At 40.7% G+C, this 19,124-nt stretch overlaps 1 protein-coding gene across 3 annotated transcripts in view; it reads left to right on the forward strand.

Moving 5' to 3' along the window:
• The window catches only part of DNAH11 (dynein axonemal heavy chain 11), a 375,791-nt gene that overhangs the window by 308,181 nt on the left and 48,486 nt on the right, over positions 1-19,124 (forward strand). For all 3 annotated transcript variants that reach the window (XM_044946526.2, XM_044946527.2, XR_006552702.2), the window contains exons 66-68: positions 11,555-11,759; positions 12,827-12,991; positions 16,216-16,356. In XM_044946526.2, coding sequence (XP_044802461.2) covers positions 11,555-11,759; positions 12,827-12,991; positions 16,216-16,356 — 511 coding nt within the window. The remainder of the gene's footprint in view (positions 1-11,554; positions 11,760-12,826; positions 12,992-16,215; positions 16,357-19,124) is intronic.

A 19,124-nucleotide genomic window follows, 5' to 3' on the forward strand; every position in this document is an offset into this window, starting at 1 on the left:
CCTGAAAAACTCCATAGACAGAGGAGCCTGTGGGCTACAGTCCATAGGGTTGCAAAGAATCTGACATGACTGAGTGAGCACAGTCTCACATTTAGGTCTTTAATCCATTTTGAGCTTACTTTTGTTTCTGGTGTTGACGAATGATCTAATTTAATTTTTACATGTAGCTGTCTTATTTTTATGCCAGCCTTACCCATAGAAAACTAAATTTCTAGTTAATTTCTAGATGATTGTCTTTATTGTACAGTAACTCATCCAGAATTACAATACTTCACTCAGCATTTTGGCATACTTCAGTATTTTCTTTTCCTGAAAGCCAGAAAATAGAAAACTTTTCTGTAAGTTGCGTGATTTATTTTTAAAATTTTATAAATTAATTCATTTGATAAAAATATCTCCCAGAAATTATAGCTCTTGGATTCAGGCTGGGCACCTCAATAATCAGAGCTATTCTCCTTAATAAACAAGGATAGTATGCCTAACTGATGATCAGCAGGGCATGTCGTCTGAGTTGTGTCTTTATTTATTTGCTAGAGGCCTTTGATTGTTACCGATTCAGTCATATTCTCTTAGTACCCTCTTGTGATTGATGGTTAGACAGGTTGACAGTGGCTGGAGTTAGAAGTCCTCAAACAGAGCAAATTACCCTGTGACGGGATGCAGTTAAGTGAACTTTATTCCAGGAGTCTAGAGACCCAGGTTCCAGTCCCAGCTCTGCCACTAAGCTGTGTGACCTTGGACAAGTCATAAACTAGGTCCATAAAAAGGAGACAGTTGAGTGATCTCTAGGGGCCCTTCTAAAATCACAACCCTGATAGGTGAGACAGAATGCAGACAGCTTATCCCCTGTCCTGCTGCTGCTGCTGCTGCTAAGTCGATTCAGTCATGTCCAACTCTGTGCGACCCCACAGACGGCAGCCCACCAGGCTCCCCCGTCCCTGGGATTCTCCAGGCAAGAACACTGGAGTGGGTTGCCACTTCCTTCTCCAATGGACTTCCCTGGTGGCTCAGGCGGTAAAGCGTCTGTCTACAATGTGGGAGACCTGGGTTCAAGCCCTGGGTTGGGAAGATCCCCTGGAGAAGGAAATGGCAATCCACTCCAATGTTCTAAGTGAAAAGTGAAAGTGAAGTCGCTCAGTCGTGTCCAACTCCTAGTGACCCCATGGACTGCAGCCTACCAGGCTCCTCCGTCCATGGGATTTTCCAGGCAAGAGTACTGGAGTGGGGTGCCATTGCCTTCTCCATCCTCTGTCCTAGCCAGTTAAATTGTGGTGCTTGTACTGGGAAAAGTCGTTTTATTTCAGTTTGTGTAATTAGCCTGTGATGTCCAAACCAGCACTTCTCAGCCAGAGAGAAGAGGGGGCAGGAGGAGCTCATACCCTTGGAAGATTGAGTGAAACCCCTCTGGCAGCAATTCCAACCCACATTCTGAGAGCCGTGCTCTGCCCTCTTCTCCCTGTGATGCAGTGTCAAAGACAAGAGTCCTGTGCCTGGGGTCGTGAGGTCAGACGGTGGGTTAAGGACTACTGCTTTCAGAGAATAGCTGTGAGAGAGAAGAGGTGCAGGGTTCAGGTTACCCTTCCCTCCTGTTGCTGGTTCTCCTCGGCCTGAAGTTTGAGTGCTTGGAGCTTCCTGCTGTGTTCCAGGATTACAACCTCTGGACTCCTATCTTTACAGAAACAATGCAGTGATTGTTTGCTTTTCCCACCCCTCTGGTTAGCTCCTCTTTTTTTGGATCCTTCGAATCAGAAGAGAGCACTAGCAGTCTGTTTAGTTTTCTCAGATTGGAGATTAACCAAAAATTAACCTAGCAGCAATGATAAAACCCACTGAGTCATTGTGCAGGTTTTGCCTTTCATAGATCATAAAATACTCCAATTGAGGATAATTCACTCTCCCTGGGAAATATAAACCTATAAAATAATGTTTCAGAGCCAAGTAGAAAACCAGTTTTATAGGCAGACACCCTTCTCTCTGCCACCAGCATAGCAAATTCCCAGATTAACTCTGTCTCTTCACAGAGAAAAGTCAGCCCTGTACCTCAAGTAGATGGAGTTCCCCTTCTCAAACTGGGGTGTGTGGGTGCCTCAGGGCATATGTAGGTATGCAAGGGAGGTTTAGAAGCATACATAGTTATGTCTGGGCCACCTTACCAAGTGTGACTTTAACTGAGATACTTGGTTAAATACAAATTTGACCAGTTAAAAGCTTTTGTCACCTGCACCCAGAAGCAGAATTGTCCAAACCTCATGTTCTGTATCGGCTAGTCTCTCACTTTTTCTCTTGGAACCCTAGAGAGGTAAGCACAGCTAGGTGGGGTGACTGATTGGAGAAATTGTGACAGGGTGTTATTGGTACTCCAATGGGATTAACTGCTGCTGTTTTGAGAGGAGATTTTGCTGATACCACTGACTGGTAGACCCTCTAGAATGCTGATGGGCAAGCGGCCTGTCTTGATGTGGCCCAAGAGCTGAGGATAGTTTTAGGGTTGTAAACAGAAAAGAATATATAATAAAGATGTATGTGGCTGACCATGCTTGAAACTTAACTCTCTGGCCGTTTACAGGAAGAGTCGTCCATCTACAGGGGTTTCTCCATGAGATCTGAACACCTTTGACTGTCAGATATGTCTGTCATCTTGCTGGGGGCTTGTTTTGATTGCCATGTACCCTTTCTACCCTTACTCCCCACACAAGCCTCAAAATTAAATTGACTTAGTCCACAGGTCCCATTCAGAGAAGTCAATGGCACCCCACTCCAGTACTCCTGCCTGGAAAATCACATGGACAGAGGAGCCTGGTAGGCTGCAGTCCATGGGGTTGCTAAGAGTCAGACACGACTGAGCGACTTCACTTTCACTTTTCACTTTCATGCATTGGAGAAGGAAATGGCAACCCACTCTAGTGTTCTTGCCTGGAGAACCCCAGGGACTGGTGGGCTACCATCTCTGGGGTCGCACAGAGTCGGAAACAACTGAAGTGACTTAGAAGCAGCAGCAGCAACAGGTCCCATTAGACAACATTAATGAAAATACTGGACTTGATTCATTCAATGTTCATTTAAATTTAAATTTTTAGAGTGGAAAAGTGTTTAAATTCTCTTTTCACCTTGGATTATAGGTTAGTGGTTAAAAAAATAAAGTTTATGAGATATGAACCCAAACCTAGTTACAATTCATAACCATATGAGGAAAAATTCAGTGTGAAATCATGGAAGGTCATGATAAATCTGGCATTTCTCAGAGATACTACAAGGGGAGGAGTGAATTCAAACCAAGATGGAACAGTAATTGGAAAATTACAAGACAGTGTACTCAAAGGTTTTTTAAGGTTTTGGTTTTGTTATTGTGCAAATATAAATGAGTATAAACTTTGGGGTCATTTATGTGTTGAGAACCCCAGGTAATTAATTACACGAAACCACCACTCTTGAAATTTCCTCTGAAAGCCGGTCACGGAAGTCTTGAAATCGAGGCCAACAGTAATATAGTGAATTAACAGAAAAATAGAGAATCTCACTAGCAAAGAAAAATTTTCTTCAAGCTATTTGTGAGACCAATTTTGGAAACAGGAAAACAAGTAATGGGAGGAATTTTGATGATGCTGTCAGTGTAGATATGGTTGAATATGTCTTCAGTCAAAAAGAAGGAGATTGACTAAGAAAGTTGTCCTTATCAATTAAGACCATTCTGTAACACACCTTACTATACTAAAAAGTCAAGCATGAACCTCTGATAAACGATAGTTAGCATGATCACTTTTCAGATTGACAAAAGCAAATCTTGGCGATTGACCTTTTATTAGATTGTTGTTCATTTTTGTTCTCTTTTGGTAGCACCATTATTGAGGTGTAATTCACATATCATACAGCTTAATCTTTAAAGTGAAGATTTCAATGGTTTTTAGTGTATTCGCAGCGTTGAACAGTCATTACTACAGTTTTAGAATTGAAATCCCTAGGCAATCTCTAATCTGATTTTTATCACTATTGATTTGTCTATTCTGAACACTTCCTATAAATAGAATCATACAGTATGTGGAATTCAGGGATGGCTTATTTTTACTTGTTTTTAAGGTTTATCCATGTTGTATCATGTATCAGTACTTCTTTCCTTTTTATGGCTGAGTAATAGAAGACTCTTGAGAGTCGCTTGGACTGCAAGGAGATCCAACCAGTCCATTCTGAAGATCAGCCCTGGTTGTTCTTTGGAAGGAATGATGCTGAAGCTGAAACTCCAGTACTTTGGCCATCTCATGTGAAGAGTTGACTCATTGGAAAAGACTCTGATGCTGGGAGGGATTGGGGGCAGGAGGAGAAGGGGACGACAGAGGATGAGATGGCTGGATGGCATCACTGACTCGATGGACGTGAGTCTGGGTGAACTCAGGGAGTTGATGATGGACAGGGAGGCCTGGCGTGCTGCGATTCATGGGGTTGCAAAGAGTCGGACACGACTGAGAGACTGAACTGAACTGAACTGAATATTCCATTGTTTGAATATACCACATTTGTTTATCCATCTATGAGTTTATTGACAGTGGGTTGTTTCCATCTTTTGGCAATTATGAATAATGCTGCTGTGAATATTTGTGTAAAAATTCTATATGGACATATACTTCCCATTCCTTGGGACATGTGCCTAGGAGTAGAATTATTGAGTTACATGGTAACTCTGTGTTTAAGACTGGAAGAAACCCCTGAACTGTTTTCCAGATTGGAGGCACCATTTTACATTTTCACCAACAGTGTATGAGAGTTCTAATGTTTCTATATCCTCGCCAGTCGTTGTTCTTGTTGTTCTTGTTGTTGTTTAATTTTTATAACCATCTAGTGTTTGTGACGGAGAAGGCAATGGCACCCCACTCCAGTACTCTTGCCTGGAAAACCTCATGGACCGGGGAGCCTGGTAGGCTGCAGTCCATGGGGTTGCTAAGTCAGACACGAGTGAGCAACTTCACTTTCACTTTTCACTTTCATGCATTGGAGAAGGAAATGGCAACCCACTCCAGTGTTCTTGCGTGGAGAATCCCAGGGACGGGGGAGCCTGATGGGCTGCAATCCATGGAGTCGCACAGAGTCGTACACGACTGAAGCGACTTAGCAGCAGCAGCAGTGTTTGTGAACTCCCACCTCACTGAGGCTTTGATTCGCATCTCCCTGATGACTAGTCCTGTTGAACATCTTTTCAGGTGCTTATTGGATATTTGTAGATCTTTTTTGGAGAGATTGCTATTCATATCATTTACCTTTCTTTTAACAAGGCAGAACTTTGATCTTTATATGACTGGACATTGTAGGCACTTGATACATATTTACTTATTGAATTGGATAAGTAAAAGAATGAGTCAGTACATAAACTTTTATATTCTTGCACTTATTATAAGAAAAAGTAAGTAATAATGTTAGAGAAGAGACCATGCTTGTTGGGTAATGGCTATACACTCAGTGTCTAGTAGACTCTGACAGCCTGGCACTGTGTAGGTGCTTGTTGAGTGAATGAATGTTGGTTGTAGCATATGTCATGGTAAAAAAAAAATTAGCTGGAGAAATTACAAAGTCATGATTATGTTAATGAGCATGATATCAACTGGAAGGCATTTGCAAAAGTGTAAACAAATGGTATCATTTTTAAGACTTGCATAGCAAGGGCTCAGGGCCAAGGTGCACATTAGATACACTTGCAGTTACTTCTTGGTTTACTTACAACAGCTGGCTTGTAGTTCATTCATCTCTTGTTGTTCTCAGTGTTTCACTTTTAACAGTGATGTTAATACTCTTTTTTTAACTTATTTTTAAAGGAAAATATGGTTTATACATATATACAGCTTAGAAGAGGATTGTCATCTAAATCTATCTTTTTTCCATCTGGAAAAAAATTAACAGTGGGAAGTACTAAGGGAAAATAAGCCAAAACTTAATAACATGAATGACTTCACCATTCAACTTAATAAAAAAAATGGCTCCCAAAATAGCTTTTGGCAGTCATTTTTGAGAGATTTTTGAGTCACTTTTGAGAGATTTTTCAAGCTTAATTTCTGCTGTGAAGCAGTGACTCTTTTATATATATGTGCATATATGTAATATGTGTGTATATATATGTAATATGTGTGTGTATTTATATATATAGTCCTTATCATAGTCTTTTGCATTATGGTCTATCACAAGGTACTGAATATGGTTGCCTGTGCCCTACAGTAGGACCTGTTGCTTATCCATCCTATTATAATAGTTTGCATCTGCTACCCCCAAACTCCTCACCCTTTCCTGTTCTACTTCCCCCTCCTTCTTGGCCACCACAAGTCTGCTCTCTAGGTCCATGAGTTGTGTCTGTTTTGTAGACAGGTTGACTTATCACGTGTTTAGAGCCCACATATAAGTGATATCATGTGGTGTTTGTCTTTCTCCTTTTGACTTCCTTCACTTAGTATGATAATCTCTAGGTTCATCTGTATTGCTGCAAATGGCATTATTTTATTCTTTTTTATGGCTGAGTAGTATTCAACTGTATATATGTACCACATCTTTCCCCATTTATCTATCAGTGGGCCTTTCGGCTGTTTCCATGTCTTGGCTGTTGTGAGTTGCACTTCTGTGAACATAGGGGTGTATGTATCTTTTTGAATTACAGTTTTGTCAGGAAACAAACCAAATAAATCATAATGGAAAAGATTATGAAAAAGACTAATACACACACACACAAATGTATAACTGAGTCACTTCACTTTACAGCAGAAGTTAACACAACATTATAAATAAACTATAGTCCAATAAAATTTTTACAATGCTTTCACAGTTTTTGGTTAAGTTTCTAAGCTTGAAAAACCTGCCAAACTACTTTGGAAGCCATTTTTTATTAAGTTGAAAGATGAAGTCATTCATGTCGAGTTTTGGTTTGTTTACAGGAGTGGGATTCCTGGATCATATGATAGTTCTATAGTTTTGGTTTTTTTATAGTTGTTTTTTTTTTTTTTTCTGAGGAACCGCCATACTATTTTCCATAGTGGCTGTACCAACTTGCATTCTCGTCGACTGTGTAGGAGGGCTTTGCCGCACACCTTCTCCAGCATTATAGACTTTTAAATGATGACCATTCTGACTGGTATGAGGTGATAACCTCATTGTAGTTTTAATTTGCATTTCCTTAATAATAAGTGATGTTGAACATCTTTTCATGTGCCTGTTGGCTTGGCCATCTGTGTGTCTTCTTTGGAGAAATGTCCATTTAGGTCTTCTGCCCATTTTTCAGTTGGGTTGTTTGGTTTGTTTTTGAGTTATATGAGCTGTTTGTACATTTTGGAGAGTTAAGCCCTTGACTGTTAAATCATTTGTAAATATTTTCTCCCATCCTTTGGTTGTCTTTTCATTTTTGTTGTTGTCTATGGTTTCCTTTGCTGTGCAAAAATTTGTAAGTTTGATTAGGTACCATTTGTTTATTTTTCTTTTTATTTCTGTTGCCTTAGGAGACTGACCTAAGAAAACATTGCCACAATTTATATCAGAGAATGTTTTGCCTATGTTCTCTTCTAGGAGTTTCACGGTGTCATATCTTATATTTAAGTCTTTAAACCATTCTGAGTTTATTCGTATGTACAGCAAGAGGGTGTGTTTTAATTTCATTGGTTTACATGCAGCTGTACAGTTTCCCCAACACCGCTTGTTGCAGAGAATGTCTTTTGCCCATTGTCTATTCTTGTATCCTTTGTCCTTATGTTAATTGTCCTTAGATGTGTGGCAAGCTGTGAAAGTTTTTGTTGAACTATAATATCGCTACAATGGGAAAAAAAGTTGAGAATTGAATGGAGACAGTATATTATGAATCTGATCAATCTTTTGAGATTCTTAGCTGTAGTGATTAAAGCTTTAGTGATTGGGTGATTTATTGATTAATTCTTTAGTGATTATTAACTAATCGTACCCGCTTAAACTATATTATAAAAATTTCCATAGTCAAGAGTGGCCAGGGAATTAGGGGCCTTCTCCTCACCATATGGGAGAAGGCAATGGCACCCCACTCCAGTACTCTTGCCTGGAAAATCCCATGGACGGGGGGGCCTGGTGGGCTGCAGTCCATGGGGTCGCTAGGAGTCGGACACAACTGAGCAACCTCACTTTCACTTTTCACTTTCATGCCCTGGAGAAGGAAATGGCAACCCACTCCAGTGTTCTTGCCTGGAGAATCCCAGGGACGGGGGAGCCTGGTGGGCTGCCGTCTATGGGGTCGCACAGAGTCAGACACGACTGAAGTGACTTAGCAGCAGCAGCCTCACCTTATGACTCAAAAGTCATATAACCATATGACTTCATCTCAGAGCAAGACAGTTACGAAATATCCATCAATAGCAGCCCAAAATATTACCACATTAGGGCATCTGAGTATCTCTACTCAAGTTTAAAAAAGTTATTGCAAATATTGTGACATTTTAGTAAGGAGGATTCAGCATTGCCTTAATTCTGAACTTATACGGTCTTTCTCTCTCTCTCTTTTTCTTTTGTAGTACAGCCCCAAGTGTGGTTTTTTTAACTTATTTATTTTAAGTGGAGGATATTTACTTTGCAGTATTGTAATGGTTTTGCCATGTACATCAACATGAACCAGCCACAGGTATATATGTGTCCCCTCGGTGTTGACCTCTCCCTCCCACCCCGTCCCTCCGGGTTGTCACAGAGCACTGGCTTTGGGTCCCTCTGTCACACATCACACTCACGCTGGCTGGCTGTTTGACGTATGGTAATGTGTATGTTCCAATGCTATTCTCTCCAGCCATTCCACCCTCCATTCTCCCACTGTGTCCAAAATCTGTTTTTTATGTCTGTGTCTCCTCTGCTGCCCTGCACATAGGATCATCAGTACCGTCTTTCTAGATTCCATGTATGTGTGTTAATATACAATATTTGTCGTTCTGTTTCTGACTTACTTCACTCTGTAGAATAGGCTCTAGGTTCATCCACCTCATTAGAACTGACTTAAATGTGTTCCTTTTATGGCTGAGTAATATTCCATTGTGTACATGTAGCACAGCTTCCTTATCCATTCATCTGCTGGTGGACATCTAGGTTGCTTCCATATTCTAACTATTGTAAATAGTGCTGCACATTGAGGTACATGTGTCTTTTTCAGTTCTGGTTTCCTCGAGGTCTATGCCAAGTAGTGGGATTGCTAGATCATATAGTAGTTTTATTCCTAGTTTTTTAAGGAATCTCCGTAGTGGTTGTATCAGTTTGTATTGGGAAACTGGATGAATTCAAAAGAAAGACAGTGTATATTCTACGGTGTCTTTCTTTTGAATTCATCTAGTTTTTCAAAGTTGATAAAGTTAAGGAAGTTTAACACCTCACCCAGAAGTCAGTGAGATGAGTATTCATTTTTCTCCTCATAATTACTTAAAACATTATATTTAAATTAAAAACAATGTGGGATTTGGGTAACATTCTTATCATCATCATCATGATACCTCTCTGATGAAAATATACACTAAATAGGGAAGAACTCAGAATTCCAGTAAGTAGTTAAAATAAGAGACTGAGAAGATGCTCCTTGCTTCAGCCATGCTTGTAGGCTTCTTGGAGGAATTTCACTTCTCCAAAGCTCAGGCCACTTTGATGGAAGAGTGAAGAGTTTCCAGCATTCATGGGTTCTGTCTATCTGGTGCATGAGTAAGAAAAACTTGCCTTTTGCTACAGCCTCATAGCAGGGTCCTGGCAGGAAAAAGACCACAACGTAGGCTGGAATTGTTTGATAGAATTCACAGAGTGACTGTTTCACAAGAAGAATTTGAAGAGCAAAGGGTAAAGGGAACTCAGTGGAGGTGCTGAGGCTACAGAGGATTTGCAGCAGCAGGAAGCCATTACTGCCTCCAGGCCTGAAGGTGTTCCTAGCTGCTCTGAGCAGAGCTGTGGATCTCAAGGCACATAGAGCCCCGAGATGAGCTGTGGATTGCAGCACGTAGCCCTCACTCCACTCTCCCCCATCCAACCCCCCCCCCATCCCCCTAACAAGCACACCCTGGAAGCAATGAAGGTCTGCCAGACCCCTCTCTCCTCCTATACTGCTCTCTCCTGCCAGTGCTTCCACTGGCCTAGCGCACTCAGAACCCACAGGGCAAGGGAGCCCAGGGAGAATTCCTTAGAAATTAGATGCCAGCTGAGGTAGAGAAGAATCAGGCTCTGCCCTCATGGGGTGACTGCATTCCTTCAGAGCTTTGCTTGCAATTACAGAAACCACCTCCATCAGGGTGAAGCAAAACAGAGACTATGACAAGGCTGCAGGGTGCCATGGCAACTGAGGGGAAGATGCAGCCTTCAAGAAAGGAGACCTAGAAGCCCATGAAACCCAGAACACGCTCCTTTGTGTTACTCTTTCATCTGAACATTGGTTTAATTATTCTTCCCTGGGAAACCAGGACAGTCTTTCTCTGCTGCTTGATTCACCAGCAGGACAGAGGGACGTCAGCACGAGCTTAGAGGCTCCAGTTCCAACTCTCCCTTCTCTGCCCCAGTCCTGAATCCCAGGAGTTTACTCTGGTTGAAACAGCTCAGATGAAGTACCTACTCCTGGGCCCTGTGGCCAGAGGAACAGGGACACAAAACAGAAGCATGCTTGCTGTCAGCCCACCCCGTGTGAGATGGAGCTGGGAAGAATGCTGTCCATGCATCCCATGCAACAGGCTTCTTAAATTTTACTTCTGAGCCAGACCCCAAAGTATGAAGATTGAGTAAAGTGCCAGGGGAATTTTTATTTATTTCTTTATTGGAAAATATTTTTGCTACCATTACTCATAGTCACATGATGGGCCTTAGAAAAAAGAATCACTTCTGCATTATTTAAAGTGACTTAAACTAAGCGTGTATAAGGACAAGAATATGTGCATTTTTCATATGTATGAATTTTAAGTGTGTATGTATATACACATATATACACACACACACACACGTGTATATATATGAAAGTGAAAGTGTTAGTCCCTCAGTCGTGTCCGACTCTTGTAACCCCACAGACTGTAGTCCACCAGAATCCTCTGTCCATGGAATTCTCCAGGCAAGAATACTGGAGTAGGTTTCCATTGCCTTGTCCAGGGGATCTTCCCAACCCAGGGATCAAACCCAGGTCTCCTGTATTGCAGGCAAGCTCTTTACCATCTCAGCCACCAGGGAAGCTAAAACTTAAAGGCTGGGCTCATCAGGGATACTTACAAACACATGTATAAGAGCATACATACTCGTTTTATCCTTAAAGAATATTAATCTTTAAGGTTAATCATAGATAGCATAATAATAGAAGCTTGCATTTGTTGTTATAGGTTCTTTATATGATTTATTGTGTTTAATTGTAGCAGTGACACTATGAAATGAGTACAACTATTATCACCATTTTACATGTAGGCAGACTTAATCATATAGAGGTTTAGTGGACAATTCTTACTCCTCTTATACTCTAGGGAAATGTAGACTAGACAAAAAATCATGACTCACCAAAAGAACACTGGAATGGAATGACACCTTGTTATTAGTCATGGTTCATGGGAGTCTCCTGATGTCTGTGTTATGCCCCCTTTAGGTATATCAAGATTGGAGATAAAGAATGTGAATTTAACCACAACTTTCGTCTTATCCTTCACACAAAACTGGTAAATCCTCACTATAAGCCAGAACTGCAGGCTCAGACAACCCTCCTCAATTTCACGGTCACAGAAGATGGTCTGGAAGCCCAGCTGCTGGCAGAGGTTGTCAATATTGAAAGGCCAGACTTGGAGAAACTTAAGGTAAAAATTATGAAATTATCCCTCAGCACTTATTCAGTACCTTCTTTGCACAAACGACAGTGCCAGACACAGGAGTGTAAGATGGGATGCCTGCTTCCAGGATCTTGCAATCTCATTAAGAAAAATGAGAATATATGTGAACAGTTAAGTAGCAACTCAAGATACTTCTGATTAAGGAAGTAGTCAGGATTGTGCCGCAGTAGATGGACTCATTGTGGGTCTTGTTTGGTGCATGTGACTCTGGCAAGCACAGAGTTGGAATCATGGAAGCAGGGCTGGAGAAACAGATACATGCCCTAGAAGGTTGGAAAGAACAGAGGGTAGAGAGGGATCTGCCCTGGGCTTCCTCTCCTAAGAGAACCCCAAACACTGGGCCCTCAGAAGTTTTTAACTCTCAAGTTCTGCCCCCAGGAATTAGCCAATTACTACTTACCTGTTCCTGAGAAGCTGTGACTGTATTCACCCATCTCTGTACTTTTCAGCATGGCAATTGCCCTGTGACCTCAGTTCTCTGACAGATGTAAGAAGGGCTGTGATGTTTAGCTTTTATCCTGTTATGAGGATGGAAATAATGCCTTTTCTCTTTAGATGTAAAACAGAAACCAGAAGTTTCTTCCTCTGGGTTCATAATGTTCCATGATTATGATGTACGGTCATGCTCTGGAACCTGGAGTGCAACCAGCTCTTACCATGCCTTCTGAATTTAAAGTTTAAATGCATTGCAAACAAATAATACAAACAAGCAAGAAAATACAAATATTTAAAATTCTGTACTTTAGCAGGTGGTGGAGGAGGCAGAGATGTTTGGCATACAAAAGTGCATTATATTTCTATGAGATGCCAAAATTTCAGGTGCAATTATCCCTTGATTATCTCCATCTAGATTAAAAAATAATTTATACCTGACTTTAATTGGGAAAATTTCTGGACATATTTAACTATGTGTATTGCTTTTAAAGAATTTTTAAAGATTATGATTACTACAATTGTAATGCTAAATGTTTTGTTTTATATGAAATGATATGAATTTATTCACTGTCTCTCACCTTTTGCTTGGTTTGCATTAGCTGGTTCTGACAAAGCACCAAAATGACTTTAAGATAGAGCTGAAGTACCTGGAGGACGACCTCCTTCTGCGTCTCTCTGCGGCAGAAGGGAGCTTTCTAGACGACACCAAACTGGTAGAGAGACTGGAGAGGGCAAAGGCCACTGCAGCCGAGATAGAGTGCAAGGTAGGAAAAGGCAGGCGCTGCCTGGAGGGTTGTTTTTAACTTTTTATCATGGAGTATAGTTGATTAACAGTGTTGTGTTTGTTGAGGTGTTCAACAAAGAGATTCAGTTATACACATACCTGTATCTCTTCTTTTCCCAATTAGTTTTTTTTTTTTTTTAACAGTATGTTGGGCAGCGTTCCCTGTGCTGTACAGTAGGTCCTTGTTGACTATCCATTTTAAATACAGCAGTGCGTATCTGTGTATCGCAGGCTCCCTAACTATCCCCTCTGACCTCCCCTCCCCCACCAACCATAAGTTCCTTCTCTAAGTCTGTGAGTCTGTTTCTGTTTTGTAAATAAGTTCATTTTTATCATTGGTTTTAAGATTCCACATATAAGCAATATCATAGGATTTTTCTCCCTCTGACTTCACTCAGTATGACAACCTCTAGGTCCATCCATGTTGCTGCAAATGTCATTATTTCATTCTTTTTTTAATGGCTGAGTAATAGTCCATCATATATATATGTACCACATCTTCTTTATCCATTCTTCTATCGAACAATTAGGTGCTTCCATGTCTTGGCTATTGTAAATAGTGCTTCAGTGCTCCTTGGACTTCTGGAGGGCTTATTCTGTTTGAATGAAGTGCTTGGGCAGAAGCGTAGTCCCACTTGGCCATTTATCTAAAAGGACTGACTGTGGAATTCAGGCCTTTTCATAAACTGCCCTTAAAAAGTGAACTCTGGATTTCTGAATAGAGATAGAGATGCTTGAAGCTGTGCTACTCCTAACTCAACAGAGATTCAGTCATGCACAGTAGACTCTGTCAGGCTGTTATTTTTTCCTGAGTGACTAAAGTTGAAGGAAATTGGGCCCTGCTGGCTTACGTAGTCTAAAATATTAAAAGGCTTAGCCTTCAGCTTCAGCAAACTGACACCCTGCAGTCTCACCACAGGCTTCCTGGTCTCTCATACATTTTACAGAAATACTTAGAGCTTAAGTTTTGTTTACAGACCTTCAGTGCTAGGAAACTGAGCAAAGGATGGTCTCCCAATGCACTCAGATGCATTATTTCCCCAGGAAAGTTTCCTAAAAGCTAGGAAAAAATATTCACTTAGTAGACATCCTGCTGAACGTCCAACACATGTCCTAATATGCCTTGTGAATGCATGCTGGACTTTCACACGTGGCCACGAGTCTTTAAAACGCTGAAGTTTCTAAATGAGAGGGACCCTTATTTGCTTTCTGGAGTATCCTCATTACTAAGTAATCTATTAATTACCTAGCTAACACTGTGTTACCACACATCCAATATATTTGTCTTAGTTTAAGCAAGGAAATGGAATCCCAAATTACTCTTTCCTTTTAAGTAAGTGAATTCTAGGTAGCTCCTAAAATGGTAAAGATTAGGGCAATTAAGTAAATTAGGTCTTAGCTTTGAAGTTAACTTCTAATTGTCCCTTAAAATATCTCTGCTATCTTCCTAACATTTTTCCATGTAGGAGCTTCCTTCTTTGCTCTACATTAAAAAAATTTTTTTTAATATTTCAATTGGGGTATAATTGATTTACAGTGTTGTATTAGTTTCAGGCATACAGCAAAGTTAATTTGTGATACAAATACATATACCCACTCTTTTTTAGATTCTTTTCCCATATAAGCCATCACAGAATATTGAGTACAGTTCCCTGTACTATGCAGTAGGTCCTTATTAGGTTTCTGTTTTATTGATAGTTCAGTTCAGTTCAGTCGTTCAGTCGTGTCCGACTCTTTGCGACCCCATGCATCGCAGCACGCCAGGCCTTCCTGTCCAACACCAACTCCCGGAGTTCACTCAAACTCTTGTCCATCGAGTCGGTGATGCCATCCAGCCATCTCATCCTCTGTCGTCCCCTTCTCCTCCTGCCCCCAATCCCTCCCAGCATCAGAGTCTTTTCCAATGAGTCAACTCTTCGCATGAGGTGGCCAAAGTACTGGAGTTGCAGCTTTAGCATCAGTCCTTCCAAAGAAATCCCAGGGCTGATGTCCTTCAGAATGGACTGGTTGGATCTCCTTGCAGTCCAAGGGACTCTCAAGAGTCTTCTTCAACACCACAGTTCAAAAGCATCAATTCTTCGGAGCTCAGCTTTCTTCACAGTCCAACTTTCACATCCATACATGACCACAGGAAAAACCATAGCCTTGACTAGATGGACCTTTGTTGGCAAAGTAATGTCTCTGCTTTTGAATATGCTATCTAAGTAGTATGTATATATTAACCCCAATCTCCCAAGTTATCCCTCCCTTCCACTTACCCCTGAGTAACCATTTGAAGTACATACCAATATGTGCCTCCTGCAAGTACACCGTCAAAAAGCTAAATGAATTGTTAGACAGGGCTATTTACAGTTACCCTCTTAGACAAAGGTCTGGGTGTTTCAAACACAATAATTTAAATATTATCCTGTCAGAGGTCCTGCTTTGGGCAGTAATTTACACTACTGGCTTCTGCTGTACATTTTCTTTCTGTCCTTTTATAGACAAGTATGATGAATCAAGTCTGTAAACAAAGGTTGGACAAATATTGTACCTTGTAAACCTCTGGGACCAACAGCAGTCCTAGATAGAAGAAACTGTCTTGAATAAAAATAAGTATGTTGCCTGATGATGGTCTGTGTATTTAATTACCTCTCTGAAAGTACCCAGAGGCTAATATCGTACAAAGATAAACTAAATGGAAATATATGAGCATATGGATGATCTGGTGCAAAGTCAGAATTAGGCAGTCATGAGCGTCTTCCTATAAAGGCTTTTTAGTAAGCTTGGTTATTGGATATTTTATTGACCTTGGCTGCATTTGGATACCTTGTTGACTAATAAAGAGATTGGCATTGAATTGACCCAGCAGATTTTTAAGAGCTATCCCTGGGAGGTGATACAGCTGGGTTATTAACCCCTGAAAGAGAGAGGGGAGGCAGGAAGGTGACATTACTCAGAATAAATTCTGTAGAACCAGAAACAATCAAGTTTGTTTAATCTGTAACCATAACACAGCTGGAGTTACATCCATTTTCATTTAAAAGTCAGTTTATAAAAAGATTATTTTAAAATATGAATGTTACGCTTTTGGAAAAGGCCAAGCGTAGAGATGCCATGCATGTTGTCTATGTCAGTACCACTGGCTTCTCATTTCAGATATGCCCCTTCCGTCACTAGAGACCGTGAAGAGTAAGTTACTTATGTTGTCTGCTCCCACCATAGGTGATTGAAGCTAAAGAAAATGAAAGAAAGATCAACGAGGCCCGAGAATGTTACAGACCAGTGGCAGCAAGAGCATCTCTTCTATATTTTGTGATTAATGACCTCAGAAAAATCAACCCCATTTATCAATTCTCTTTGAAGGTAATGATGAATATGCTAAGAACAATTTAAACTTTAGAAGTTCAACTTGTTTCTGAAAGTTTAGAATTTTTTTTTAAGCAATCTAGTGTGTCCAGTAAGGAGTCTCAAGGATCTAGCTAGCAAAATAAAAACAAGGTGAAAGAAATCTGCACTTTCTCAGTAACTTTCATTTCTAATTTTCAATAAGGCTTTGAAATAATTAACTTCCGTGACTCAAAGCACACTGTTTACATTCTTCAATAGGATCTTAAGGAGCTTAATATATATATATTATGTGTATATATATATATACACATAAAGGGAATTCTCCTGGAGGCTCCTGTACTTTTTTTGTGAAAGTGTACATGTTATAAAAAAAGATTTCCCATTTTATTTTGGTACAGAGGGAAAAAAAGTGGTAATAACTATTGATTAAGCCAGTGTTTCATGCAAGGCACTTTCTTTCTTTGGCTCATTCTTATGCCTAAAACGTCTCAATAAAATATGTTATTTTATCCTTATTTAAAAAAACTAATATGTTCAGATTTTTAATTGGCAAAGAATTCACATTTCATAATCATAAGAGTCAGGATTTGAGCCCATGACTGATTCTGAACCCAATGGTCTGAACCCAAAGATTCATTCCATCTTTCAGTTTTTAAACAAATAGCTATTGTGATCAGTCATAATGCCAGATGTTGTGCTGGTTGCTGAGTGTGCAGTTTGGAAAACACGGATAAGAGTGGAGATATGTAGATTGGTGTGTGTATAAAATTGACAAGTACAACAAGAGAGAACAGTAGAGATGGAGAGGCTGTTTTACTGAGGGCTCAGGGAATACCTCTCAGAGGTTATATAGTGTTTGGAGAATATAACAGACATAGAGACAGGAAAGAGTTTTCGAGATTTCAGGTGAATGAATCTAAGTGGTTGGGGTGTAATGAATGAGGGAGAAGATGATGAGACATCAGTCCTAAGAGCTGGGAGTATCTGGATCATATGAGGTCTCTACTGGGGACTTTGGATTATAGTCTGTGGACAGAGAGAGGCCACTGAAAGGCTGTAGGCAGATGACTCATGTGATGGCAAAAGACTCAAACAGAAGTGTGTAGACTTAGGATTTGAAGCTACATCAGTCAGCTCTTGGAGATAGATTGGATACTGACAATAATAAAGACAAAGTATCAAGAATAACTAGCAGATGTCTCGTAAGATGGAACAAGTAAAGAAGTTCTGAGAAGCACAGGGGGCTTGTGCCAGGGTCCAGCCCCGGTGGATCCAGGGAATTTGAAGGGGAGACGGCTTCGGCGATCAGGATACGATAGAATTAAAGATATAAAGAGTGGTTAAATAGGGATAGCTCAGCGAAGAAATTCAGTGAAGAAAAGAGGCTGAATAATTTGGTTTACGTGGAAAGCCAATAAAACTCCAAGACAAGGAGTTTGCGTCACCTACGTAGGCCGCAGGCATCCTCCCGTTCTCCCGAAGGAGAGGAGACACTAAGGCCTCCCCACTCAGATCTTAGAAGCCCAGGCAAAATTAGTAGGCTTGACGAGCCTCCACGCTCCAGATGGAATTCAGCCAGAAGGTGAGAGAAGAACGACATGGGGAGACCAAGCTTCGGTGAACAAGGCCCGCACTTTATTTTACAAAGTAGTTTTTATACCTTAAGTTGTGCATAGAGGATAATGGGAGAAAGGGTAGAGTCACGCAAGGTCAGCAGTCCTTGATCCTTATCGAAGCCAGGCTTTCTTCCTGCAAACTTATCATATGCAAAAGTTTAGGTGATTTACATCATCTTCTGGCCAGGAGGCCTATTAACATTTTATGACCCTTTCTTCAGAAAACTTATTTTTCTCTAAAGGTGATTATTCTAAAGTCAGGCGCCACCCTCCAAAAACATTAGATAAAGTTGCATTCCTATAGGGCAAAGGTGTGGTGGGCTATAACAAGACAAGAATTAACTCAAGGGTCCAAGGTTACAAACATTAAAGCTACTACTTACATTCCTATACACCAACTATATTGATCAATACACTCCTAGGGACACAGTAGGTAAGGGATATGGAAACTTAGCAGCAAACATTGGCCCAATAAATGAAAACCCTTCACCAATATAATTTCTAATCAATCCACTATACTATACTAATAATCTTCTAACTGCTCAAAGGAATCTGTATTTAGAAAGTTTAGAACATCTCGTCCCTCTCATGGTTGGGAGGCTGTGAACAATCACATGTGGCCGGAAGAACCTGTTCAGGCAGGCTAGAGAACTTCAAAAGGAGTTTGTGAACTAAAACACTCTTGTCACGCCCAGGAACTTTATTAACTAGAGCTGTAAGTTAACTCTCTTTCAGAGAGAGAGATGGTGGTAGGGGCAGCCCCCCGTAAAGTCAGAGGTGTAGGTGAGAGCACAAAGTAGTAAAGAAGTCAGACTCTGGTTTTGGGGGTAGATGCTTGAGAATTTCCAGGGGGACTCCTGAGGCTCAATCCCGCCTTTGCGTATGCCGAGCCTCCTTCCTCATGACCTTTGCCACGGGTGGAGTTCCTCACGCTGGCTCCCAGCAGGCTTGGATTCCCTGCAGTGTGAAAGGGGAAAATTAATACAGGCCCAGGCCTACCCAGATACCAAAAATAGACTATGGTATTACAAGGAAAGAAAGCTACAGAGCAGCCCCCATCAGAAACATTGTTGAAAACTACTAAAAAAGAGATTGGCAAATTGCATCCAGCCACATATAAAAAGCATAATCTGTTATGAACAATTGGAATTCATGCCAGGAGTGCAA

This window comes from Bubalus bubalis, chromosome 8 (genome assembly GCF_019923935.1).
Source record: "Bubalus bubalis isolate 160015118507 breed Murrah chromosome 8, NDDB_SH_1, whole genome shotgun sequence".
NCBI classification, from domain to species: domain Eukaryota; kingdom Metazoa; phylum Chordata; class Mammalia; order Artiodactyla; family Bovidae; genus Bubalus; species Bubalus bubalis.